The sequence below is a fragment of the Drosophila bipectinata genome, chromosome 2R (assembly GCF_030179905.1).
Source record: "Drosophila bipectinata strain 14024-0381.07 chromosome 2R, DbipHiC1v2, whole genome shotgun sequence".
NCBI classification, from domain to species: Eukaryota; Metazoa; Arthropoda; class Insecta; order Diptera; family Drosophilidae; genus Drosophila; species Drosophila bipectinata.
In genome coordinates, this window is record NC_091737.1 from 9,883,273 (window position 1) to 9,909,525 (window position 26,253).

Consider the following 26,253-nt stretch of genomic DNA (forward strand, 5'->3'; position numbering starts at 1 on the left):
CCCCAAAAAGTAGGCAACAAAATGTTTTGTAAAAATACAATATTGTATTTCAAAAAGGTTATGGGAAAAGGATTAAGATAAGTCGCTTATTTTATACAGAGGAGCGGGATGCCCAACAGGTAGAACCGAATCACTTAGCCAGCTACAGCCGCCGTACAGATTAACGACGATCCGTCTTGCCCGTACCGCGCTTGCCGGAATACAAATGCTTGGGCATCTTGGTGCCGATGAAACGATCCGCCTCGCCCTTGAGACCCATCTTTGTCACCTTCTTGGCAATGTCGCGCTTGGCCATTTGTTGCGCCTTCTTGCGGATGGCCACATTCTTGATGCCCAGGGTGTCGCGGGCAGGCGCACGCTTCAGTGGCTGGCCAGTCTTCTTGACAACCGCGGAGGACTCCTTGTCGAGCAGTATCTGCTTGGGCAGTTTCTTTGAGCCGACGGCCACCTGGCCACGACGCAGATCCACCACAGACTTGGTGAAGTTGGCGGTCTCGCTGCCAGACATGTCCACGCCAAGACCCTCCATGGTCTCCACCAGTTTGTTGACGGAACGGTCGCGGACCTTGGGCTGTTTGTGACGCGGAATAACCGGCTTGTTCTTCCTGGAGGACAGACGCTTCTCGTCGCGCAGCTCGAAGCGCTTGCCTCGGATCTGCTTGGCCATCTCGCGGATCTCCTTGAGCGTTTCGTCCATGGACATATCGGGCAATGTGTACACGCCGCTGGACTCCCGCAGTCCCTCTTCGCGTTCCAGCTCCTCCAGCTTCTCGAAGATATCGGGATCGATGTAGTCGGCAATGTTGCGACCCTCCCAGAACTCTGGGATAACGTCGTAGCGCTCCTCCTCGGGGATCTCGCTGTAGTTCTTCTTGAGGTCCAGCGTGTAGTCGTCGCCCATCTCCTCCTCAATCTCCTTCTCCAATTTCTTCTAGCGCTCCGCTTTGGCAGCGTTTTGTTGGAGGCGGGTCAGAGCCTGTTCTGGGATGCATGGAGCACGAACCTTTTCATCGCGCGGCGCCGGCATTGCTACGTGCAGGCGGTTGAGGATGTTATCGACCTTCTTTGTGCGCATCTTTTGGTCCACGCGGTATGACAGCAGGCGCTCGCAAGCCTCTGTTTTCACTTCCATAACGCCAGTCTCCTGGACCGTCGACATCAACATGACGGGCACGCTCTTATCCTCCTGCAGTTTGGTGATGATTTGTCTCCTCTCCTCCGGCAAATCCTCCGGCGTCAGAATGTCAATCTTGTTAATGGCCAAGATCAAAGGCTTGTTGGTGAACAGAGGCTTGATGCTCTCGAAGAGCTTGACCTGTTCCTCCAGCGAATGGCCGCACTGCTCGGATATGTCCATGAAGTACAGTACACAGGCGCGCAGATGAGCCAGCGCTGTGATGGCCTGCATTTCGATAACGTTGCGCTCCTCCAGTGGATGATCCAGAATACCGGGTGTGTCGATCACCTGCCAGCGCAGATATTTGTAATCTGTGTGTCCCAGGCCATATCTTAGAAAATATTCATCCGATTCTTGAACGGAATACCTTAAACGATTTGTGGATCGATTCTCCATAAATCTGCATCAAAATCTGGGACCAAAATATTTTTAAGATTTTTTGCCAAATTTTCTGGGCTGTCCCCTTCAAAATGTGCAAAATGCATGGGGAGCCCCATATGACCCACTGCGAAGGCCATATCTTAGGAAATATTCATCCGATTCTTGAACGGAATACCTTAAACGATTTGTGGATCGATTCTTCATAAATCCGCATCAAAATCTGGAAATAAAATATTATAAAGATTTTTTGTCAAATTTTCTGGGCTGTCCCCTTCAAAATGTGCAAAATGCATTTGGAGCCCCATATGACCCACTGCGAAGGCCATATCTTAGGAAATATTCATCCGATTCTTGAACGGAATACCTTAAACGATTTGTGGATCGATTCTCCATAAATCTGCATCAAAATCTGAGAATGAAATATTTTAAAGATTTTTTGTCAAATTTTTTGGGCTGTCCTCTTCAAAATGTGCAAAATGCATGGGGAGCCCCATATGACCCACTGCGAAGGCCATATCTTAGGAAATATTCATCCGATTCTCCATAAATCTGCATCAAAATCTGGGACCAAAATATTATAAAGATTTTTTGCCAAATTTTCTGGGCTGTCCCCTTCAAAATGTGCAAAATGCATGGGGAGCCCCATATGACCCACTACGAACGCCATATCTTAGGAAATATTCATCCGATTCTCCATAAATCTGCATCAAAATCTGGGACCAAAATATTTTTAAGATTTTTTGTCAAATTTTCTGGGCTGTACCCTTCAAAATACCCTTCAATGTACCCTGAAAAAATTTTGCCCACTGGGCCTTTTTCCTTAAATCCGCCACTGTGTCGGGCCCTTTAGTGGGCCTTGTTGGTTTTACAACTGCAGCTCAGTCCCGTTCGCCCGAGTGGCAGAGGTCCAGTGGGTGGGTCCGTTTCAGCCTCCTTGTAGTGTAGCTACAAGGAGTGCCTGGACAACTCCAGAAGATTGATGGCCTGAGGGTTAGGATGTCGGTCCAGCCTTTCTACGTACCTATTGGAATCGCTGAACTTCTTCGATCACATATGGGACTCTCAGTTGGGCGTGGATTGTCGCATTGTCGTGGAACGGAAAATTTTTTGAAATATATTCATATTTTTGAATAAAGTTTTTTATTGTTTGGCAAAAGGACTAAACTTTTTAAAAATATATTTATTAGCATTAAAAAAACAATGAACATTTAATGGTATGAATCATAACTGGTGATTCGAAAAAAGCAGAAGCGAACAAACAAAATATCAAATATGATTTGCCTTTATGATGTGCCTGTGGTTACTCAATCAATAAAATCGGACCCAAGTCAAGATGTAATATAGGGCTCGCTCTGGTTCCTTTCGATTCCAATTTTCATACATCCATCGCCACCCACACTCCCTGGAGAATGGAAAGCTGATGTGCAAATCGCCAATCTACGCATTTTAACTTTATTACTCAATAGGAGGTATGGGCAGGAGGTATCCCATATCCTTAGAAGTAAATCTTCATTCCACTGCCAGTGCGATTTATTTTCATAAGTGGCTTGGTGATGTGGCTTCCCTCCCGCCTATTTGGCTTTTGTTTTGGGACATAGTAACAATGCTTATCAGCTAAAGTTGGATGGAGAAAACCAAAAACCCTGAACGTCGTATATTTATTGCACTTTTTGAACATTGATATGCCGTCTGGATCATCCGCTATTTAAAATAATGTCCCCATTATCTCTTAACTTTTCAAAGAAATGTCTTCATTATAAAATTCCCAGTTTTAATTGAAACTTTCCCACTTATTTGGAAATTTACAAAAATCGAATAAATAATTTCAAGTTTGGTTTTAATGAAATCTTAGGTCACAGCTTTATTTACCCGCTTATCAGTTGCATTATGTTTAACAAGATTTAGTGTAAAATAAAATATTATTTTATAATGTCACACTTATTATTTTTTACTATTTTTATCATTCCGGAAAAACAAGAAAATTGTCCTTAATTTAACAACTTCATACATAAAAAGAATAATGTGGTATACATATATGCAGCATTTTAATATTTTTTCCAAGAAACAGACGATAAGCTTCGGGCAAAACCCATTTGATAAAGAAGCCATCGGCGGCTATTTAATGGGAGGCATTGCAGTGACATTCACAAAGTTCTCTTCGCAATTAAACCATGCAGAAGCACTTGTCTTTAGGAATTCTTCTCGTCGCATCCTTTCTAGGATGGAGCGGTGCTGAATACTGTTATGCTCCTAATAGCTGCGTTCCTCAGGATTATTGTTCTATAAGGGGACAACCTGTCACAGTTGATATTAAAAAATGTGAGACCAATGAAGTATGCTGCAGATTAACAAAAGTAAGTATTTAATTCAGAATCCAGTAGGAAAAATTATCTTTAATTGTTTCCTGGTCTTTTTCACAGCCTTCAATACCCTCCTGTACGCCTCCCAGCCCCAAAACGCCTCACAGCCCTACTTCCTGCGATACTACGACTGCCAGGCCCAATACAACTCCCAGCACCACTACGACTCCCAGGCCCACCACGACACCGCGCAGTAAGCAGGCCTATGATTGCGGTACCAGCAACCCCAGAGGTATAGGCAATCTAGCGCTAGATACAAGTGACTCTAGACCTGGAGAATTCCCCTGGATGGTGGCTTTATATTCCAATGAGAAGTTCATTGGAGGGGGATCTCTAATCGCTATGGATGTCGTTCTCACCGCAGCACATATTCTTGAGAATGTGACCGCTGCCAATACAAAGATCCGAGCTGGTGATTGGGATTTAATATCGGACCGAGAACCGTTTACACCTCAACAGCGATTGGTGAAGAGCATCATAAGACACGAAGATTTTGATTATGAAACTGGGGCAAACGATTTGGCCCTTGTCATTTTGGCCCAGCCCTTCAAGCAGGAGGATCACATCCAGACCATCTGTTTGCCCACTCCAGATGAAGACACAGCGAACAAATGCATAGTAGCCGGTTGGGGCGTGAAAAACTTCGGTGACAAATGTTTATCAAATGTTCTGAAGGCAATTGAGCTTCCCTTAGTGTCCCAGGATGAATGCCAGGATAAGCTGAGGAAAACGGAGTTGGGACCTGATTTTGAATTGGATCCAAGTCTAATGTGCGCCGGAGGAGAAGAAGGGCTCGATTCCTGCACGGGAGATGGTGGTTCTGCCATATTCTGTGAGATGGACTACTACAGGAACCGCTACATACAGGTTGGAATCGTCAACTGGGGTATGGAGTGCGGCAAGAAGGACACTCCCGGGGTCTACACGAATTTAGAAAAGTTCAATGACTGGATTTATAAGCAATTAGAAGCCCTTCCAGCCATCCAGCACCCAAGGAGAGGAGAATACAAACAATTTTAACCGAGTGTCAACTATTAATTTAATTGACATGTGAATTATTTCTTGAAATACATTCATATTTTTATATGAACCAAAATATTCGGACATCTAAGAACTTTTCTAGTTTTACCCCAAAAAGTAGGCAACAAAATGTTTTGTAAAAATACAATATTGTATTTCAAAAAGGTTATGGGAAAAGGATTAAGATAAGTCGCTTATTTTATACAGAGGAGCAGGTTGCCCAACAGGTAATATCGAATCACTTAGCCAGCTACAGCCGCCGTACAGATTAACGACGATCCGTCTTGCCCGTACCGCGCTTGCCGGAATACAAATGCTTGGGCATCTTGGTGCCGATGAAACGATCCGCCTCGCCCTTGAGACCCATCTTTGTCACCTTCTTGGCAATGTCGCGCTTGGCCATTTGTTGCGCCTTCTTGCGGATGGCCACATTCTTGATGCCCAGGGTGTCGCGGGCAGGCGCACGCTTCAGTGGCTGGCCAGTCTTCTTGACAACCGCGGAGGACTCCTTGTCGAGCAGTATCTGCTTGGGCAGTTTCTTTGAGCCGACGGCCACCTGGCCACGACGCAGATCCACCACAGACTTGGTGAAGTTGGCGGTCTCGCTGCCAGACATGTCCACGCCAAGACCCTCCATCGTCTCCACCAGTTTGTTGACGGAACGGTCGCGGACCTTGGGCTGCTTGTGACGCGGAATAACCGGCTTGTTCTTCCTGGAGGACAGACGCTTCTCGTCGCGCAGCTCGAAGCGCTTGCCTCGGATCTGCTTGGCCATCTCGCGGATCTCCTTGAGCGTTTCGTCCATGGACATATCGGGCAATGTATACACGCCGCTGGACTCCCGCAGTCCCTCTTCGCGTTCCAGTTCCTCCAGCTTCTCGAAGATATCGGGATCGATGTAGTCGGCAATGTTGCGACCCTCCCAGAACTCTGGGATAACGTCGTAGCGCTCCTCCTCGGGAATCTCGCTGTAGTTCTTCTTGAGGTCCAGCGTGTAGTCGTCGCCCATCTCCTCCTCGATCTCCTTCTCCAATTTCTTCTTGCGCTCCGCCTTGGCAGCGTTTTGTTGGAGGCGGGTCAGAGCCTGTTCTGGGATGCATGGAGCACGAACCTTTTCATCGCGCGGCGCCGGCATTGCTACGTGCAGGCGGTTGAGGATGTTATCGACCTTCTTTGTGCGCATCTTTTGGTCCACGCGGTATGACAGCAGGCGCTCGCAAGCCTCTGTTTTCACTTCCATAACGCCAGTCTCCTGGACCGTCGACATCAACATGACGGGCACGCTCTTATCCTCCTGCAGTTTGGTGATGATTTGTCTCCTCTCCTCCGGCAAATCCTCCGGCGTCAGAATGTCAATCTTGTTAATGGCCAAGATCAAAGGCTTGTTGGTGAACAGAGGCTTGATGCTCTCGAAGAGCTTGACCTGTTCCTCCAGCGAATGGCCGCACTGCTCGGATATGTCCATGAAGTACAGTACACAGGCGCGCAGATGAGCCAGCGCTGTGATGGCCTGCATTTCGATAACGTTGCGCTCCTCCAGTGGATGATCCAGAATACCGGGTGTGTCGATCACCTGCCAGCGCAGATATTTGTAATCTGTGTGTCCCAGGCCATATCTTAGAAAATATTCATCCGATTCTTGAACGGAATACCTTAAACGATTTGTGGATCGATTCTCCATAAATCTGCATCAAAATCTGGGACCAAAATATTTTTAAGATTTTTTGCCAAATTTTCTGGGCTGTCCCCTTCAAAATGTGCAAAATGCATGGGGAGCCCCATATGACCCACTGCGAAGGCCATATCTTAGGAAATATTCATCCGATTCTTGAACGGAATACCTTAAACGATTTGTGGATCGATTCTTCATAAATCCGCATCAAAATCTGGAAATAAAATATTATAAAGATTTTTTGTCAAATTTTCTGGGCTGTCCCCTTCAAAATGTGCAAAATGCATTTGGAGCCCCATATGACCCACTGCGAAGGCCATATCTTAGGAAATATTCATCCGATTCTTGAACGGAATACCTTAAACGATTTGTGGATCGATTCTCCATAAATCTGCATCAAAATCTGAGAATGAAATATTTTAAAGATTTTTTGTCAAATTTTTTGGGCTGTCCTCTTCAAAATGTGCAAAATGCATGGGGAGCCCCATATGACCCACTGCGAAGGCCATATCTTAGGAAATATTCATCCGATTCTCCATAAATCTGCATCAAAATCTGGGACCAAAATATTATAAAGATTTTTTGCCAAATTTTCTGGGCTGTCCCCTTCAAAATGTGCAAAATGCATGGGGAGCCCCATATGACCCACTGCGAACGCCATATCTTAGGAAATATTCATCCGATTCTCCATAAATCTGCATCAAAATCTGGGACCAAAATATTTTTAAGATTTTTTGTCAAATTTTCTGGGCTGTACCCTTCAAAATACCCTTCAATGTACCCTGAAAAAATTTTGCCCACTGGGCCTTTTTCCTTAAATCCGCCACTGTGTCGGGCCCTTTAGTGGGCCTTGTTGGTTTTACAACTGCAGCTCAGTCCCGTTCGCCCGAGTGGCAGAGGTCCAGTGGGTGGGTCCGTTTCAGCCTCCTTGTAGTGTAGCTACAAGGAGTGCCTGGACAACTCCAGAAGATTGATGGCCTGAGGGTTAGGATGTCGGTCCAGCCTTTCTACGTACCTATTGGAATCGCTGAACTTCTTCGATCACATATGGGACTCTCAGTTGGGCGTGGATTGTCGCATTGTCGTGGAACGGAAAATTTTTTGAAATATATTCATATTTTTGAATAAAGTTTTTTATTGTTTGGCAAAAGGACTAAACTTTTTAAAAATATATTTATTAGCATTAAAAAAACAATGAACATTTAATGGTATGAATCATAACTGGTGATTCGAAAAAAGCAGAAGCGAACAAACAAAATATCAAATATGATTTGCGAACACATGTGCCTGTGGTTACTCAATCAATAAAATCGGACCCAAGTCAAGATGTAATATAGGGCTCGCTCTGGTTCCTTTCGATTCCAATTTTCATACATCCATCGCCACCCACACTCCCTGGAGAATGGAAAGCTGATGTGCAAATCGCCAATCTACGCATTTTAACTTTATTACTCAATAGGAGGTATGGGCAGGAGGTATCCCATATCCTTAGAAGTAAATCTTCATTCCACTGCCAGTGCGATTTATTTTCATAAGTGGCTTGGTGATGTGGCTTCCCTCCCGCCTATTTGGCTTTTGTTTTGGGACATAGTAACAATGCTTATCAGCTAAAGTTGGATGGAGAAAACCAAAAACCCTGAACGTCGTATATTTATTGCACTTTTTGAACATTGATATGCCGTCTGGATCATCCGCTATTTAAAATAATGTCCCCATTATCTCTTAACTTTTCAAAGAAATGTCTTCATTATAAAATTCCCAGTTTTAATTGAAACTTTCCCACTTATTTGGAAATTTACAAAAATCGAATAAATAATTTCAAGTTTGGTTTTAATGAAATCTTAGGTCACAGCTTTATTTACCCGCTTATCAGTTGCATTATGTTTAACAAGATTTAGTGTAAAATAAAATATTATTTTATAATGTCACACTTATTATTTTTTACTATTTTTATCATTCCGGAAAAACAAGAAAATTGTCCTTAATTTAACAACTTCATACATAAAAAGAATAATGTGGTATACATATATGCAGCATTTTAATATTTTTTCCAAGAAACAGACGATAAGCTTCGGGCAAAACCCATTTGATAAAGAAGCCATCGGCGGCTATTTAATGGGAGGCATTGCAGTGACATTCACAAAGTTCTCTTCGCAATTAAACCATGCAGAAGCACTTGTCTTTAGGAATTCTTCTCGTCGCATCCTTTCTAGGATGGAGCGGTGCTGAATACTGTTATGCTCCTAATAGCTGCGTTCCTCAGGATTATTGTTCTATAAGGGGACAACCTGTCACAGTTGATATTAAAAAATGTGAGACCAATGAAGTATGCTGCAGATTAACAAAAGTAAGTATTTAATTCAGAATCCAGTAGGAAAAATTATCTTTAATTGTTTCCTGGTCTTTTTCACAGCCTTCAATACCCTCCTGTACGCCTCCCAGCCCCAAAACGCCTCACAGCCCTACTTCCTGCGATACTACGACTGCCAGGCCCAATACAACTCCCAGCACCACTACGACTCCCAGGCCCACCACGACACCGCGCAGTAAGCAGGCCTATGATTGCGGTACCAGCAACCCCAGAGGTATAGGCAATCTAGCGCTAGATACAAGTGACTCTAGACCTGGAGAATTCCCCTGGATGGTGGCTTTATATTCCAATGAGAAGTTCATTGGAGGGGGATCTCTAATCGCTATGGATGTCGTTCTCACCGCAGCACATATTCTTGAGAATGTGACCGCTGCCAATACAAAGATCCGAGCTGGTGATTGGGATTTAATATCGGACCGAGAACCGTTTACACCTCAACAGCGATTGGTGAAGAGCATCATAAGACACGAAGATTTTGATTATGAAACTGGGGCAAACGATTTGGCCCTTGTCATTTTGGCCCAGCCCTTCAAGCAGGAGGATCACATCCAGACCATCTGTTTGCCCACTCCAGATGAAGACACAGCGAACAAATGCATAGTAGCCGGTTGGGGCGTGAAAAACTTCGGTGACAAATGTTTATCAAATGTTCTGAAGGCAATTGAGCTTCCCTTAGTGTCCCAGGATGAATGCCAGGATAAGCTGAGGAAAACGGAGTTGGGACCTGATTTTGAATTGGATCCAAGTCTAATGTGCGCCGGAGGAGAAGAAGGGCTCGATTCCTGCACGGGAGATGGTGGTTCTGCCATATTCTGTGAGATGGACTACTACAGGAACCGCTACATACAGGTTGGAATCGTCAACTGGGGTATGGAGTGCGGCAAGAAGGACACTCCCGGGGTCTACACGAATTTAGAAAAGTTCAATGACTGGATTTATAAGCAATTAGAAGCCCTTCCAGCCATCCAGCACCCAAGGAGAGGAGAATACAAACAATTTTAACCGAGTGTCAACTATTAATTTAATTGACATGTGAATTATTTCTTGAAATACATTCATATTTTTATATGAACCAAAATATTCGGACATCTAAGAACTTTTCTAGTTTTACCCCAAAAAGTAGGCAACAAAATGTTTTGTAAAAATACAATATTGTATTTCAAAAAGGTTATGGGAAAAGGATTAAGATAAGTCGCTTATTTTATACAGAGGAGCAGGTTGCCCAACAGGTAATATCGAATCACTTAGCCAGCTACAGCCGCCGTACAGATTAACGACGATCCGTCTTGCCCGTACCGCGCTTGCCGGAATACAAATGCTTGGGCATCTTGGTGCCGATGAAACGATCCGCCTCGCCCTTGAGACCCATCTTTGTCACCTTCTTGGCAATGTCGCGCTTGGCCATTTGTTGCGCCTTCTTGCGGATGGCCACATTCTTGATGCCCAGGGTGTCGCGGGCAGGCGCACGCTTCAGTGGCTGGCCAGTCTTCTTGACAACCGCGGAGGACTCCTTGTCGAGCAGTATCTGCTTGGGCAGTTTCTTTGAGCCGACGGCCACCTGGCCACGACGCAGATCCACCACAGACTTGGTGAAGTTGGCGGTCTCGCTGCCAGACATGTCCACGCCAAGACCCTCCATCGTCTCCACCAGTTTGTTGACGGAACGGTCGCGGACCTTGGGCTGCTTGTGACGCGGAATAACCGGCTTGTTCTTCCTGGAGGACAGACGCTTCTCGTCGCGCAGCTCGAAGCGCTTGCCTCGGATCTGCTTGGCCATCTCGCGGATCTCCTTGAGCGTTTCGTCCATGGACATATCGGGCAATGTATACACGCCGCTGGACTCCCGCAGTCCCTCTTCGCGTTCCAGTTCCTCCAGCTTCTCGAAGATATCGGGATCGATGTAGTCGGCAATGTTGCGACCCTCCCAGAACTCTGGGATAACGTCGTAGCGCTCCTCCTCGGGAATCTCGCTGTAGTTCTTCTTGAGGTCCAGCGTGTAGTCGTCGCCCATCTCCTCCTCGATCTCCTTCTCCAATTTCTTCTTGCGCTCCGCCTTGGCAGCGTTTTGTTGGAGGCGGGTCAGAGCCTGTTCTGGGATGCATGGAGCACGAACCTTTTCATCGCGCGGCGCCGGCATTGCTACGTGCAGGCGGTTGAGGATGTTATCCACCTTCTTTGTGCGCATCTTTTGGTCCACGCGGTATGACAGCAGGCGCTCGCAAGCCTCTGTTTTCACTTCCATAACGCCTGTTTCCTGGACCGTGGACATCAACATGACGGGCACGCTCTTATCCTCCTGCAGTTTGGTGATGATTTGTCTCCTCTCCTCCGGCAAATCCTCCGGCGTCAGAATGTCAATCTTGTTGATGGCCAAGATCAAAGGCTTGTTGGTGAACAGAGGCTTGATGCTCTCGAAGAGCTTGACCTGTTCCTCCAGCGAATGGCCGCACTGCTCGGATATGTCCATGAAGTACAGTACACAGGCGCGCAGATGAGCCAGCGCTGTGATGGCCTGCATTTCGATAACGTTGCGCTCCTCGAGTGGATGATCCAGAATTCCGGGTGTGTCGATCACCTGCCAGCGCAGATATTTGTAGTCTGTGTGGCCCACATACAGGGACTTGGTGGTGAAGGCATAGGGCTGAACCTCCACATCGGCACGGGTGATCTTGTTGATGAACGAGGACTTGCCCACGTTGGGGAAGCCGCAAATGATGATGGTACGCGAGTAGGGATCGATTGTGGGCAGACGCGAAAGATGCTGACGCACTTGCTCCAGGTAGGTGAGGTTGGAGGCCTGTCGCTTCATAATAGTGGCCATACGACCCAGGGCGGCCTTCTTCAATTGTTTGCAGCGGTACAGCGAGTCACCATATTTCAGCAGACGAACATAATCCTTGGCCACACTAGAGTACAGGAATATCATGCATTTTAGAATGATTTCACAAAATAATTTAATTTAATGCTGAACTTACTTGTCCACCAAATGTCTGGCTGTGTTCAACTGACCCAGGGCCAGTTTGTAATGATCCTTGTCGTACAAGACATTCATCAAATCCGCATAGAAAGGATGCACGTCGTCCAGCTTGGGGAAATCCTGGATAATCTGAGACAAACGATCGTGGAAGTTCTGCTGCGTGTACTTCACTTTTCTCGTGTAAAAGGCACGAATGCGGGAAATCTTGTACCCCTTGTGGACAACCGTTGGGGTCTTCCGCTGTGTCTTCGACAGCATAATATCGATAAAGTCCTGAAAGGATACATAATTTCAGCATTATTTACATATTGCGCATCATGGTAAACACCTGTAGTGAGGTTAGGTAGGCGGCTCCCAAAAAGGGTGCTCCGCTGGACGGGCATTCTGGATAATGATATTTACCTTTGCTGGCGGAACCACCATGATCTTTTTGAAGTTGTACAGACTCATCTTGGCAGGATTTGTTTATTTTCCACGCGACAAAAGGAAAATAAAAAGGGAATCGACAGCAAAAACACCACGCGGTGCTCGCTCCGTATTCCAAAAAGAACCGATTCACGGGATGAACCAGTTTAGGTTCACATGTGCTTAAGAGTGATGCCACCTGGTTGAAATATTAGGATATGGCAACATTTTATTTTATATACAATGTTTTTACTGGGTTTTTAGAATTTTATAATTAATTAAAATAATTATTTTAAATATGCTCTTATGAATTTTATTTTTTTTAAGGCTGGAACTATCCAAAGTTAAACACATGCAAAAAATATTTAATTTTATTTAAATTCTAACCATGACCAGTGAGAACATCTTAAAAAGAGGAAGCAACCCAAAAACAATGCATATTTAAAGACAAACAAAATGGAATCTGAAGCTGAAAGATCAGTGTTCCTCTCCAGGGAGGAATTAATCAAAATTCTGAGCGACGTGCCAGTGGGATTTATAAAACCCTCTGATCCCCCGCAGCCAGAATTGCCAACTTTTAAAAAACTAGGAGTTTTGGTGGAAATACAGGATATAGTGGAAGCCAAAGAGCCCCAAAAAAGCATTAAAAGCAGGACTAATGACCAGTCGTACAGCTGCGCCGAGTGCCGAAAGATACTACCAACGGCCCATTTACTGGACTTGCACATCACCGAGCAGCACGACTTTTATTTCGCCGCCAGCGTGGAGCGGGGGGATAAGCCCATGTTCTCCTGCTTCCTGGAGGAGTGCTCGGAAAAGTTTCAGAGTCCCCGCAAACGAAAGGACCACTGTATAATAGTCCACAAGTTTCCTGCCAACTACCGCTTCGATCAGGGCAAGGAGAAGCACCATCCCAAGAAGCAGCTCTCCAACTCCATGGATGTGGATGATGATGCCGGAAGTAGGGATACCAAAGACTTGCCCAGCATCAAGGCCTTCACTTTTGGCCACCACCCACTTCGAACTTTCAACACGAGAAAGGATAAGAAATCCGGCGAGACGCTCGAAGATATTCAATCCATGAAGGATGCCATCAACGAGATTCTAGATTAGATTTACACGACTATTTATTTTGCGAATGAAGAAGCAGCATTATCCTTATCATAATATAAGTTTGTTATTCAAAACCTCGAAGATCATTTCGCCTTTGGGATGGGTCTGAAAATAAATCACAATTTTGTTAATGTTGCAGGTCTTCCTCATTCTGGTGGGTGTTCCTTTCGACAGATAACTTACTTTCCTGTGTTGGCATTAATGTAATGGTATGCCACCACCAGCAGGAACAGGAACACGCCCAGGACGTTCGAGAAAATAGCCAATTGCACGTCGGTAATCATATTTTGGAATGCCAAAAATCTGTAAACACGAAAAGTTGATTAGAACAATTGGGGAGTGACACGTCATGGATGCGCGAATGGTAAACTGAAGACTTAGGGCAGCCGTTAACTGGTAGGTCTGAACGAAATTACTCCAGAGTTAACTTAGCTATCCAAGTGAGTGTTTTATTTAATTTATCTTTAGTAATTTACCTTTTTATTAAAGAAAAAAGCGAGCCGGTTGTTGTGTTGCAAGAATTACAATGTGACCAGGTGCGGTTGTACAAGGCATACCAAAAAGGTTTGTGACCTGGATAAAGTTGCCAGGGTGTTTAACTTTTTCAAATCGAATGCCATTTTTAAAAAACTAAAAATATAGTTTTTAGAAAACATCCATCACAGCTTTTAAATTAAGCACACCTTTTCCCAATAACCGTTTAAAACACAAAGACTTTAGTTTTTAATTTAAACTTAAAACTTAGTCATTTATTTAATGATTTCCTTAATCTTATTTAAAATATCTTTCAGTTGTATTGCTTATTTCTTAATTTACAATAATACTTATTGTTTTTCTGCTCTCAGTTGAGTTGCGTATTTATTGTTGTGCTGCTCTGTTTGAAGGTCACTTGTTTTGTTGGAAATAGTCACATTAATTTAAAATTTTTCTTAATTAAATAGTAAAATAAATACCATCACACACAGATATCTTTTCAATTTCTCTAGCTTACGACTAAAGTCACTAAAAGAAGTGCACTTTCAGCTCACAAACACTCTTACATGGGGCACACAAAATGCAAATTCAGGAATTTAAATTAAAAAGGACTTCACGAAAAGCTTAGCTTTGTCATCCAAAAAAAGGGAGAGCCTACAACTTGTGGAATTTGTGATAATAATGTTGCACTTTTCCGAAGTGTTAGTTCGACGTTATCGTAAGTCCTTGATGGGGCGCCAAAGGAGTTGCATTCAGGTCCTGCGCTGTACGTGGCAAATAGGGCTTTTTGTTGGACTTTTGAAATAAATCCGAAACGTAGTTGGCCTGAAAGTAAAGAAGGAAAGATGTGGTTATTAATGGTATTATAATCTTGGATAACTTTCGGGGGTTTAAGTGTAAAGTTTATTTAAAAATGAGATTACAAAAGACCCTTATTAGCATTATTCATAAGTCTAAATAGTAGAACCCTTTGAGTGCCTTTTAAACCCCAATTATGTGGTAATTCTTTGAGTACACAATTAATTAGACATCTGCTCCTAAAAGTATGTGTTTTGAGCGACTTCCCAACCCGTTCCTATCTCTCTAATTGAATCGCTGTGGAATATGACGGTTGGGGTCCTACTCGATCAACCCCCCCTCATAACTTTCCCTCCGTTCCCCAGTGAAGCGTGAAATTACGACTGGACAGCTGCACGGCCAGCTGGATTGGACTTGGCATGGAGTCAAGCCGACCTGGCTAGATGGCTAGCTGGCTGGCTGGCTGGCAGGCTAGCCGTTTCGTGCTACTTATATTGGATGGCATTGATTGGCACCACACGCAAATAGGCCCGTGGCAAGGTGTTGAGAGCCTCTCCACATCCCACATCCCATATCCCATATCCCGCACTTCAATTAAGGCTAATGGCCGCCACCAGGTTAATAATAATGAATAGTCGGAGGTCGGTATGCAGGATTTCTGATGCTTTAATTGCTAATCTTCTTTACAATGTCATAAAAGCTATTCTGCCGATACTGTATGCGGATCTTTCCCTCACTTTGCTTTGATTTTTGCGGGCCAAACTGTTTGGAAATTGAACCAACTCTTGGGCAAGCAGTAGCTCTAAAAAAGATGATGGAAGTATTGGATATGAGTCTAAGATACTGGGCTGTGTAGCTTAGCGGGTAAGGGGGTCATGCTTTCTTCAACTCAATATAATGATTGTGAGTGCCGGAATGAACAAAAAGGAACACTTACCACAACTAAGGCACATAGGGAACCAATCAGGGATCCAGCCAGCACGTCCGACCAATGGTGCTTGTAGTCTGAAACGCGGCTCAGGGCCGTGTACCAGGCCACCATGATGAAGACGAACTGTAGGAAGTGACGCAGCAGCTTGGAGCCCCGCCAGGTCATGCGTGCCTGCAGGTACAGCTGCAAAAACCAAAAAGTACAGAGAGAGAACAATGAGTCCTAGGATCGTGTGACTGTAACAATGGACTTACCGCCAGATAGACCATGGCGAAGAAGGTGAAGCTGGAGTGGCCGCTGGGGAAGGAGAGGCGCATCTCTTTGAGCATGCGTGCCGACGAGCCGACTCCCTTGCACGTGAAATCCTCGATGTACTTGCCCACGTTGCGGGGATCGTCGCAGGTGGAGTTGTCGGACAACACGGGCTGGCACACCTATATATGGGGGAGGACAATGGGAACGGGTGAGTCAAAGGATGACTTGGACTTGAGCTGATTAGAGCTCAAGAGTTCTCTGTGCCACATGTGCCGCAAATTAGGGAGCTGCAACAGCTGCAACTGCATTGCACTTTCTGCCGCCCGGTTGCCGCACTTCACTTAACAATAGGGCGGCTCTGTGCGGCAGCTCCCCTAAGAAAGTGATTCCTACATGTCCATGGAATCCCTATGCGAGCTCCCCAAATGATCCGGACGATAACAAGCTAACAAGCCACTTGCCGCCGCGAATATTTATGGAATTGTCAGACATCCAGTCAAAATATCATAAATAAACAAGCTATTGGAATGGGATAGCTGTCTGGTATGTATGATTTTTTTTTAAATTATAAGAAGTTTCAAAATACTCTGATAAAATATAATTACAATAATTGAACAACTTATAACCCCTATTTTATCATTCAAATGTTTGCAAATAAAACTACGCCCCAAAAATGTTAATATTTGATTATTTTATGACGAAAAGATAAACATTTATGGTTAGGGTAACCCCAAAAATCTATTAATATCTGTTCCCCCTTGTGCGTGAGAGTCTCGGGCTTTGTCTCCACGAAGACTCCACGACTTTGTGTCCATGTTAATGTCATTTTCCTACTTCGACATTGGATTTGTCTTCGTTGTTGGCTGTCAGTGTCGCTGTTGCAGTTGCCTGTCGTCTTGTGCTGCACATGTTGCAGATTAAAATTAATTGGCAATGTCAAAACGTGGATACCACTGTGAAATTATTAACCACGACTGCACAATCAGATAAATACTCACCGCTATGAAATGGGGACGCAGACGTCCGATGGAGTATTTGGCGATATCCGTAGTCAGTTGACTAACCACCGCTCCGAAGGCATAAATGCCTAACTTCTTGTAGCACTCGATCAGCCAGTCGGGCAGTTCCCGGTTCATGAAGACATATCGCCGGCCCAAGGTGTTGCCATTATCTGTCTTGGCCTTGTCCTGGGATATTATTACCTCGACGGCGACTATCTACAAGCATAAATAAAACACAATAGGAGTGAGTTCTGTGAGTTCGCAGCTCGTAAAACCCTTTTTTCTGGAAGTCATTAAGGGGCGCATGCAAAATATTTATAGTATCTGGAACATGGGCTGGGCGTAGGAGTTTATTAGGGCCTAGGCCCATTAGGCCCAGACACATGTTGCTCTAGTTTTAATTGCCGACATGTGGACAGTAAACATGCAATGTGGTATCTTGCATCATGTCTATGTCGCTATGGCCTGCTGACAACTGAACTTGACGCAATTGCGCAATCTTGGCTCAAGTATCTGACAGCTGCTTGACACAATTTCTATCCCGAAAAGCCACCCACCCACTTGGACACTTACCACGCCAACTGGTATGATCACTCCAATGAAGTATAGCATCCAATTCCGGACCGTGGAGTCGTGGAACGGATGCTTCAGCGACTCGTCGTCGCAGAAGAAGCCACGCTTGTATGGTTGGCCCAGCACGAAGAACAGGAGTATTGGAAATCCAACTGCAATGAACAGAATAGAAAATAGAAATTAGAAATACTATCCATTTATCAATTTATAAATTCTCCCCGCCCTGTCCCGCGCACGGATCTCAGTAGGTCATTGGGGCTTAAGTGGCGCGGGGCATTATCTTTGGGGCGGCCCGGGAACCCTATTGACTAGCGATATGTCCTAAGCCCAAGTGATAAGATTCCCAGTGACAAGCGAACGTGTGCGGGGTCTCAATTGGGGCTCATAAAGTAATGCCAACGCGGGGAAATCTGTCAGCGACTTCTCAGCCTGTCTTATTAAAAATTCGTAGCCATTAATAATAACCTATAGAACTTTAGAAGTCTGACAAATGGTAGAATTGATCGATGGCCGGGCTTCTTTATTTGCTTTAGTGCGCTGGAGAACATTTATCTAGTGGATAATTAAAACTGCATTAGCCCTGGCTCCAACGCTCTAGTTTGCCTAATTGACTCCCTCTGCAATGAGGCATACTACCTGCAGGGAACAAGTCGATGAACTGGATGTGTTCAGCCAGGCGTTGAAAATTGTTGTAGAAACTTGTGGGCCTGGGCCTGGAGATTTGAAGTGCTCATTAGACTGGCAGAATGTATGGATCTGTGGAGTGCCTAGTGCCTAGTGCCTAGCTAGCACTCCGTGGCGACACGTCTCTCAGTTTTAATTACTTTTTGGCATTGGCTCTGATCTTCGAGTTGCAACACAAAGGTGGGTGACACAATGCCTCGTCTTCCGTCCTCTAGACTTTGTCCTATTCTTCAGCCTGCAGCTGCATCAGGTCCCTAAATCTAGATCAGTGGCATTGTCGTCGGGATGTTAAACGATCGCCGACTGTTTTTTGATAATGCTGGGAAAGTTATAGAGATAGAGTCTGGATTCTGGCTGCAGAGATTAGCGTCATATTACGAACAGCAAGTGGCCCTTTGTTGGCCCAGAAATCCCTTTCTCTTTTCTGTAATCCCTAATCCTGTTCCAGCCACCCGGTAGCACTAAAATGTTTTTATGACTTTGCGGCATGGAAAACGAAAGTGTCTGGCTTTTGTGGAAAGATGTATTATGATCTCCATAAGCGCAGAGATTAGTTAGTTCGAGAAATGGAGAAATGGGGAAAATGTAAAAATGAAATCGGAACATTTATTTCTAAACGAAGGCAAGGGCTGTTGATGTTTTTGTGCGTGTCTCTTTTTTATGAGGGTGACATAAACCGTTTAAAAATGATTACACAGTGGCTGCTGTAGTATACCTCCAGCGGAAATATTTAATTTAATTTTTCGAGAATCGGTCGGGGGCTGCACTCAACCGAATTGTAACGCACCTATGGACGCCGCACTTTCATAGCAAAACATTGTCCATTTGGTGTCAAGTTCATTTTAATAATAAAGACGCCGCCTGCTCCAGCTCACTGCCATCTAGTTGAACAAACAAGACCCACAACAAACGGAGCACCAACATAAACAAATTGTTTGTTAAACAAAGAGGTAAACGCACCCACTTCAGCACCACTCTCAGCCTCAGTCTCACTTCCCAACAATCAGATTTCCTCAAAAGATCACTTGGCCAGCTCAAAGCCACCGTCCTACGCCTACCCCTCGTGTTTGTATCTTTGTATCTTTGTATCTTTCTATCTTTGAGATGCTGGGATGCCGCCAAGTCGCTTTTCTTTCAAGTTCCCAAATGTTTGCCTGTCGCTTAGCTTAGAAGAGTTATCTCGTGCTAGCCGAGTACATATTTGCAGAGTCTTTGGGGAAGAGATGATTCTACGTTCAAATCTGACCCCAAATACGAGGCAGCTTCTAATTAAAAGCGTCTGACTTGCACTTGCCGCACTAATTAGACATGACGGAAGTCAAATTAAAGACAATTAATGCCAAGATGGCAAGTAACTCCGAGACTTCAGAAGACTTGGCAGCCAGACAAGCCCAAGGATGGCTAACCAGAGTAAACTTTGAACCGAGCCAATTGATCGGATCAGGACCAAGACAATGACCGTAAAAAATGAACAAAATATTGATGTGGGTTTTGGCGAGAAATCAGAATTGTTTACCAAGAATCTTCCCAACGACCCGCATCAAGAAAAGGTGTCACACACGCAGGTCTCTCTACCTGCAGCAGACTCCCCAACCTTTCTCTGACAGGTCATGAGTCATGAGCCCACGGCAATTAAATGTTCATTACTTTCCTCCCAGGAACTATAGCGCAAAAAAATACATGAAAAATCAACATCAATCTTTGCAGCAATGCATCTTCTCTCTGAAATCTATTGTGGCTCGGAATGTATGGCTCTGAATCTGTATCTGAATCTGTGTCTGTATCGTTTTTAGGCCCTGTTTGTTGTTGCCTGAAAGGTAAACAATAACAGCCATGCCTCAGGAAAATGCCCAAAATGCATTGCATAAATATTATTCTTTCTACTTAGTTTTTGGTCAAATTGAATAGAAGAATGTTCACCCCCAACTACAAACACACACAACCTACAAGTATACGCAGTACAGGGGGGGCTCACGCAATCACGCTCGATAAATTATCAAAGTGGGGGCTGAGAGATGGGGAACTGAAGACTGGGGGACGACCTCCGATATGCATTTCTGTATATATTTTATGGGTTTAATGACTCCACCTCAAGGAGAAAGGTGAAAGAAGCAGAAGAAGTTTGTGCCTCAGCTCGTTCGCATTCAATTAACGTCAAACGTAGATTCGAGATTCGGTTTCGAGTTCTTCAGATACTTTTCTAAGGTTGGGAAATTTGTTTGGTTAAGTGCCACTGACACTCTCGTCATGGTATCACTTCTTTCCACTTCTTCCCCACCAGAAATCACTTTATCAGCGTTTGTCTAACGTCACCAGTAATTTACACCCAAAATTTGTTGACGACAGGCGAGGGCACACCGCGGCGGTATGCATCCATCAGATGCATCCGATAGATACAAAGATCCAAAGCGACCCACTAAAAACAAGAATTTTAAATGGCCCACAGATATTTTGTAAAAGATTTAACTAATTGGAATTTTTTTTGAATATTTTGTCTTCTTTGTGGCAACTTATTGACAAAACTTTGTGGTGCTTTTGTTGAAAAATCGATCGAAAAATTTCCAATTTGTTTTGTGGGAAATTTCAATGTGCACACGGCTGGCACGTGTTTTAGATTAGGAAACTACCAAAAAAATATAAATGTGGTTAGATTAGAGAAGTCTGCGAACTCTTATCTTGAGATATTTTGGGGTTATCTAGTTGAAAGCCCCTTTTTAATTTCCTGTCATTTTAATAAGGATGATTCATTTGGGATTTGGGTTTACTGCCTGGACCTTAAAGGCGCTTCAGATGAGTCAACAAATAAGGCGAAAGTTCAGGCTACCTGAGGCTTGAAATGTGTCATGCTTTTATGCTGAGAATGGGAACATATCTCATTGAACTTCCATTGTAAACAAAATGCAATATCAACAATAAAGCCGTAAATTCTATAGGAGGTCTCTGCCTGATTAGCAAACTCTACTCTACTAGCCACTGCTAGTACGATCTACTAGTCAAGGCAGCACTCCATATCAGTTGTTCAAATATGGCGGCCTGGGCCTCGTTATTTTCCAGTAGTGCCAATTGCAAAAATCTACAAAATGTCTCTGCCTATAATGGGGTGCTCGATCTGTGACTCAGCCCAGGTTGCTAATCAGTATAGGCACATTCTACCAGGTACAGGTAAACCAGTTTGGCGACAATAAACGCAATTGTTCAAAGGGGAAAATGTTTGAACTTAACTTTTAAATAAACAAAAATTCTATGTAACTTATTGGTTCTTTTTTTTGGACAGAAACAACAACACTGATAATGTTGGGCAAGAAATACTGTTTATGGGGAAATTGTGCAACACCCCCACGATCGAGGCGAGGAGTCAGCACTGCAGGTTGTCCACCTCTGGCTGACACAATTTACTGCATTTTACTGTCTTTTGTTTACTAAGCAAATAAAAATAAAGGAAGGGCGGTAAACAGCAAAAGGCAAGAAAAGACAGCACTACCTTTTTAAAAGCTTTTAAAAGCGGGCATGACAAACTTCCACATTTTTTATGTTACAAGATCGTTGGAATTTTATGAATTACGAATTCACTTTGAGTCATCAAATGGATAATATATTTTTTGTTTTTACACTAATCTGTAAGTTGCGAATCTAATGTCTGAAGAGAACTCCACCTAAGAGAGCAGAAAACTTAAAGAGAGCCTAAAAGCTCTGACAAGGCCAGCACAGATACGCACACATACACGCAATTACATAAAAAAAAGCCAACTAGGAGAGTAAAACGGAAATAAACACAAAAAGAAATAATAATAAACATTGCGACAGAAAATAAACATGCGGCTAAGGTAAATAATTGAAAGTTTGCATTGAATTCCGAGGTGAACAAGTGTAATTGTGAATTCGAATTCCATTACTTACCGCAGAGTAGGATTAAAATATCCAAGCCCACGCGGCACAAGATTCGCTTGTTGGTGTCCATGTTGGTAGCCTGGCTCTGCTGTTGTATGTTGTTCGCCTCGTTCTCCTGCAAACGCACTGCCACCGAATCTCCGTAGTCGGTTTTATTATTATTACTATTACTATGGTTGTTGTTAACAACGGTCTCCGTTAGCTGTCTGTGGTTTTGGGCCACGTTATCAGGCGATTCACTTTCGGGCCGCCGCAGCGGTGTTGTTTCGCTGGCGGATGATTCGTTTCTCATTTTTGATTCTCTTCGAACACTTTTGGGTGCCGTTGGAAAAGCTTTAAGCTTGCTCTCGCTTGGCAGTGAACTTGAGCTTAAGAGAACGTGCACAAAAGGTGCAAATCGTATCTTAACGTCAAATCGTATCTTCCTCTACGTCACAAACCTCTTTTGCTGGTGCTTCTTCTTCTGAAAAGGAGGATCATCAAAAAGATACATATATGTGAAATTATTAAGGGGGGAAAAATGTTGAATAAGTCGACAGAGTGAGTAATCGGTGGAGGATTCCCTAACGATAAAAAACTGACAGTTGTGACGCGCGTTTTATTCTTCCCACTTTACCATAACCATTTCTGATTCATTTGAATGCGTAGCATCTCGTGATTAATTAGCTTTCAAATGGAATTGAAGATTGAAGATGCTTCTCCAACAGGGTTAAGTGACGTTGCTTCCAATGAATAATAAAAACTTTCAATTTCATCTGTCAGAATTTGAATCGATTTTGTACAGTCTAGCTTATAAACGTCATATTTTAGAATCTAAGAAGTTATAATGTAATCAGAATTTCATATGAGACTTTGTTAAAAACAAGTTTTGAGCTACAACGTTTTTTTTTAAGATGTTAAACGTATTTTTAAGATCATTCATAAATTTTTTATGAAATTCATAACAATTTAATCTTTCATTTATAGAATTATGAATTAGTTGTAAATAATAAAGTGTTACTGCGTTCGTAAAAAAAAAAATATTCAAATTCAATATAATCAAGCTACTTTGTATTCCAAAATTCCGGTTTACAAGCTTAAGCAATGACATAATCGTGGTTTTTTCCAAGTATTCAAATTTTAAAACATTATTTTTATGAAAATAAAATAAATCGAATAAATCCCGATTTATTCGAATAAATCAAATAAATCACGAATAAACACAATCGTGGTTTTTTCCAAGTATTGAAATTTTAAAACATTATTTTTATGAAAATAAAATAAATCGAATAAATCCCAACTGCATTTTTGTACTCCCATCTAGAGAGATGTTTTCTTGAAGTTCTATAATTTTGTGCAATCAACGGGGCCATCAACGGGGCGTTGTAATGACCAAGTAGAGATCTGTTCAAGTGCTCCGGGTCCAACAAGGCCTTAATTTGACAAAACCACAACTGGCCAAGTGGCAAACGTCAGTCAGAGTCCCAAGAAGTTCTTCTCCTCAAAGAAGGAGCAACAAACTTACAGAAGAGGAGGCAACAAAAAAAGAGGAATTGCAGTTGCCAGGTACGATTATGGCCAGGCCAAGGCAACCGGGCCAATGAATTCGATCAGGCATCCTTCTATTTATAGATAGCAATCCAGCTCTGTTGCTATTTTATGTTTGCCAGGGCCTACACTCCGGAGACTTGATACTCCACTGATGAATGTTCGCTGCCCTTGTCCCCTTTCCCTTTTTTCATTGAATGACATCGCAGCAGGCAGTATCTTAATTAAAAAATTCAAAACCAAAAAAAAAAAAAAAATAGAAATAAAAAAAGAATTGTAAAAGAACCGCGGATATTATCGGATCTGGGGATGTGAAGAGCGTGCTTCCACGCACTCGAGATTGTTAGCATGAGATTATTTTTTAATTGTCAGCTCCCGGAAATAAATGGAGGTATTAATCAGGCTAAAAATATCTTAGCCTGCATGTTGCAGGGGCGTCATGTTGACCCATTAATAAACGATTAATCTTGCCTTTATTTGTGCAAATCGCAGCATTATCTTATCACCAGCATTTAACGGTGGAAATGATAACAACACTGTTTTATGACTCAAGGGGCTAGGCTTTATAAGGCCTCCATTAAAATGACAAAATATTTATGACAAACTGTAAAGTTTTAAAACTACTTGTGATTGGGAAATACTTTTATTTTACCTCGGTTTAAGATAAACAATTTCTAAAGTTATTGGTAGGGTGAGGTATTTGGGGAATATATCTCGTGATTTCTGGTTATTTATGGAAACATTAATGAGCTTTTAATTAAAAAGACTGATTAATGGTTTGCTTATACAATTCAATTGATTTTAATACTAGGGATTGTTGATTTATTATTCATTCATTATCCATGTTGGCTTACTATATATATATATATTTTTCCCCCTTTTCATAGTAATCTGACTGTATTTAGTTAGTTCAACACCTAAAAGCAATTAAGTCAACAGGTTTATGGTATCACAGGACGTGTCATTGTAATCCAGCATTACATGAAGATAATTATAAAGTCACTTGTGAATCGAAAGGCTAAACCTCCGCCTCCTCATTTTAATTCCCCGAGTTGTACGATTAACTTTTGAGGGGCCAACGACCACAAGCTGAGGCCCAGACCTCCGGCCACCCCCTCTCCTCCAGCCAAATGTCATTTTTGGAATATCTCGGACTCATGGGGCGAATTAAGGTCATTCGAGATGGAAAAAAATAATTTAAAATCAAAAAAATATGCATATCTGTTAATGAAATGGTTCACAATTTCCATAAACAAGTGGCGCCAGACAGGGATCATTAAAAATGCAACAAGTGCATGGCGGGACATTCGATCTAAATATGGAAATTTCGACTTCACTCCAGGCACGCAAATCCCCAATTTTTGTGAGGAAGAAAAAGTTGTCCACGTTGGGGCTTCGATTTCGGATTACAATGCAGACAAGTTGTCGGCGTAAAGGAAGGAAAATCGACACCCGAAAGGCAGTCTGTGGTCTCAGGTTTGGCAAATCCAAACCCCAAACTGTATGTAAAAGACTTGTTTATTTGCTTTGTTAACGATTATTATTGATAGCATTGTGGTTCTAGCTGAAATCAGCAAAAGTTTGCCAACATTACACGCGCTTGACACTGAAATATGAACATGAAGTTGGCCAAAAAAATGCGGTAACAGAAGTACAGACTGTAATGGAAATAAAAATATATTGCTTTTAATGTAGAACTCTTGCCAAGCCCAATAAAAATTTACAAATTATCGAAAAAGCTCAGGAAACGTACAAAAATCTATGAAATACAATTTCGAGATGATTTATGAACTTGTGTGTGGCAGGAACAATGCCAAGTATTTCATATTGGAAATGTTTATGGTGGGCACACCAGGAATACATCGTGTAACAGCTTGCAACTTGGCCAGAGGCCAAAAGTAGAGTGGATCTAAATGACGGGAAAGCCTTATCCAATAATGGCCAAATCGGACGTGAGGTATTAAGCTGGCGGATCGAACCAATAACGCTAAAGCACCATGAAAAGCCAAATGCTGCGCATCCAAACGGCTTTTGGCCTTTTTGCGTTTCAATTATTGATAAGCTATCGATGGCGTAGGGTTCCGCGAACTCCTCGATGGTCTGATTTTAATTGAAAGATTGGGTAGACCTCATATCCGTAACAACAACAACAACAACCTTGACCATGGCGGGAACGTATCGATTTTGAACCAAACAAAGGCCGTCCCACGCCCACGCAATCGATGAGAGCATTTTCCCTTTTCTTTTTGTTCACCTGTTTAATTTATGAATATTCCCACATACATTCGCAGATTGTTCCGCTGCCACATTCGCAATTTGTTTATGCCACCATCAATTCTAGAGGCTCCACAGACACTCGTGTTTGCCGGCCAAGCAAATCAATAAAATGCTCGAACATACGCGCCAGCCCATGGATATAGCCATTAGCTCACTAGGCCAGGACAAATAAACACTTTGGTTGTTTAATTAATTTTACCTTTTTGGCGGGCAGGTTGCTAAAGTTTACTTTTTAAGCAATCCTCCTTCGCTCCGTCATCGTTATAGCACTGATTTTGCTTTTGTTTTTTTTACGCACTTCTAGATATTCGTATTATTCCCGTTCCGTAACACTAAAATATATATTAACGACCGATTCGCACTGCTGTT

At 43.1% G+C, this 26,253-nt stretch overlaps 7 protein-coding genes and 1 pseudogene across 9 annotated transcripts; 3 read left to right on the forward strand and 5 right to left on the reverse strand.

Moving 5' to 3' along the window:
* Positions 1 to 22: 22 nt before the first annotated feature.
* Positions 23 to 1,588, reverse strand: LOC122321115 (nucleolar GTP-binding protein 1-like; annotated as a pseudogene).
* A 2,090-nt stretch (positions 1,589 to 3,678) lies between these two features.
* On the forward strand, positions 3,679 to 5,043 carry LOC122321114 (phenoloxidase-activating factor 2-like). The gene is made up of 2 exons (XM_043210532.2): positions 3,679 to 3,912; positions 3,979 to 5,043. Exons 1-2 carry the CDS (start codon positions 3,730 to 3,732, stop codon positions 4,936 to 4,938), a joined length of 1,143 nt encoding a protein of 380 aa, XP_043066467.1. The 5' UTR covers positions 3,679 to 3,729; the 3' UTR covers positions 4,939 to 5,043.
* A 25-nt stretch (positions 5,044 to 5,068) lies between these two features.
* Positions 5,069 to 6,634, reverse strand: LOC122321113 (nucleolar GTP-binding protein 1-like). The gene has a single exon (XM_043210531.2). It carries the CDS (start codon positions 6,617 to 6,619, stop codon positions 5,207 to 5,209), a length of 1,413 nt encoding a protein of 470 aa, XP_043066466.2. The 5' UTR covers positions 6,620 to 6,634; the 3' UTR covers positions 5,069 to 5,206.
* A 2,089-nt stretch (positions 6,635 to 8,723) lies between these two features.
* Positions 8,724 to 10,089, forward strand: LOC108132815 (phenoloxidase-activating factor 2-like). The gene is made up of 2 exons (XM_017252375.3): positions 8,724 to 8,957; positions 9,024 to 10,089. Exons 1-2 carry the CDS (start codon positions 8,775 to 8,777, stop codon positions 9,981 to 9,983), a joined length of 1,143 nt encoding a protein of 380 aa, XP_017107864.2. The 5' UTR covers positions 8,724 to 8,774; the 3' UTR covers positions 9,984 to 10,089.
* Positions 10,090 to 10,113: 24 nt separating this feature from the next.
* On the reverse strand, positions 10,114 to 12,519 carry LOC108133242 (nucleolar GTP-binding protein 1). The gene is made up of 3 exons (XM_017253090.3): positions 12,361 to 12,519; positions 11,957 to 12,231; positions 10,114 to 11,887 (listed from the first exon to the last, which is right to left on the reverse strand). The coding sequence occupies exons 1-3, from the start codon at positions 12,406 to 12,408 to the stop codon at positions 10,252 to 10,254; spliced, it is 1,959 nt and encodes a 652-aa protein (XP_017108579.1). The 5' UTR covers positions 12,409 to 12,519; the 3' UTR covers positions 10,114 to 10,251.
* Positions 12,520 to 12,786: 267 nt separating this feature from the next.
* l(2)k10201 (lethal (2) k10201) lies at positions 12,787 to 13,476 on the forward strand. The gene has a single exon (XM_017252483.3). It carries the CDS (start codon positions 12,820 to 12,822, stop codon positions 13,474 to 13,476), a length of 657 nt encoding a protein of 218 aa, XP_017107972.2. The 5' UTR covers positions 12,787 to 12,819.
* On the reverse strand, positions 13,473 to 14,070 carry LOC108132900 (dolichyl-diphosphooligosaccharide--protein glycosyltransferase subunit 4). Its single transcript, XM_017252484.3, has 3 exons — positions 13,953 to 14,070; positions 13,660 to 13,779; positions 13,473 to 13,581 (listed from the first exon to the last, which is right to left on the reverse strand). Exons 2-3 carry the CDS (start codon positions 13,758 to 13,760, stop codon positions 13,560 to 13,562), a joined length of 123 nt encoding a protein of 40 aa, XP_017107973.1. The 5' UTR covers positions 13,761 to 13,779; positions 13,953 to 14,070; the 3' UTR covers positions 13,473 to 13,559.
* A 161-nt stretch (positions 14,071 to 14,231) lies between these two features.
* On the reverse strand, positions 14,232 to 26,223 carry wun (wunen). 3 transcript variants are annotated; one of them, XM_017253069.3, is made up of 7 exons: positions 26,084 to 26,223; positions 22,090 to 22,543; positions 17,509 to 17,660; positions 16,933 to 17,151; positions 15,934 to 16,113; positions 15,686 to 15,862; positions 14,232 to 14,775 (listed from the first exon to the last, which is right to left on the reverse strand). In XM_017253069.3, the coding sequence occupies exons 2-7, from the start codon at positions 22,370 to 22,372 to the stop codon at positions 14,653 to 14,655; spliced, it is 1,134 nt and encodes a 377-aa protein (XP_017108558.2). In that variant the 5' UTR covers positions 22,373 to 22,543; positions 26,084 to 26,223; the 3' UTR covers positions 14,232 to 14,652. The 3 variants fall into 3 exon arrangements, with proteins under 3 accessions (XP_017108558.2, XP_070134384.1, XP_017108559.2); XM_070278283.1 differs by lacking the exon at positions 26,084 to 26,223 and adding an exon at positions 22,697 to 22,868; XM_017253070.3 differs by lacking the exon at positions 14,232 to 14,775 and adding an exon at positions 15,396 to 15,550.
* Positions 26,224 to 26,253: the final 30 nt, after the last annotated feature.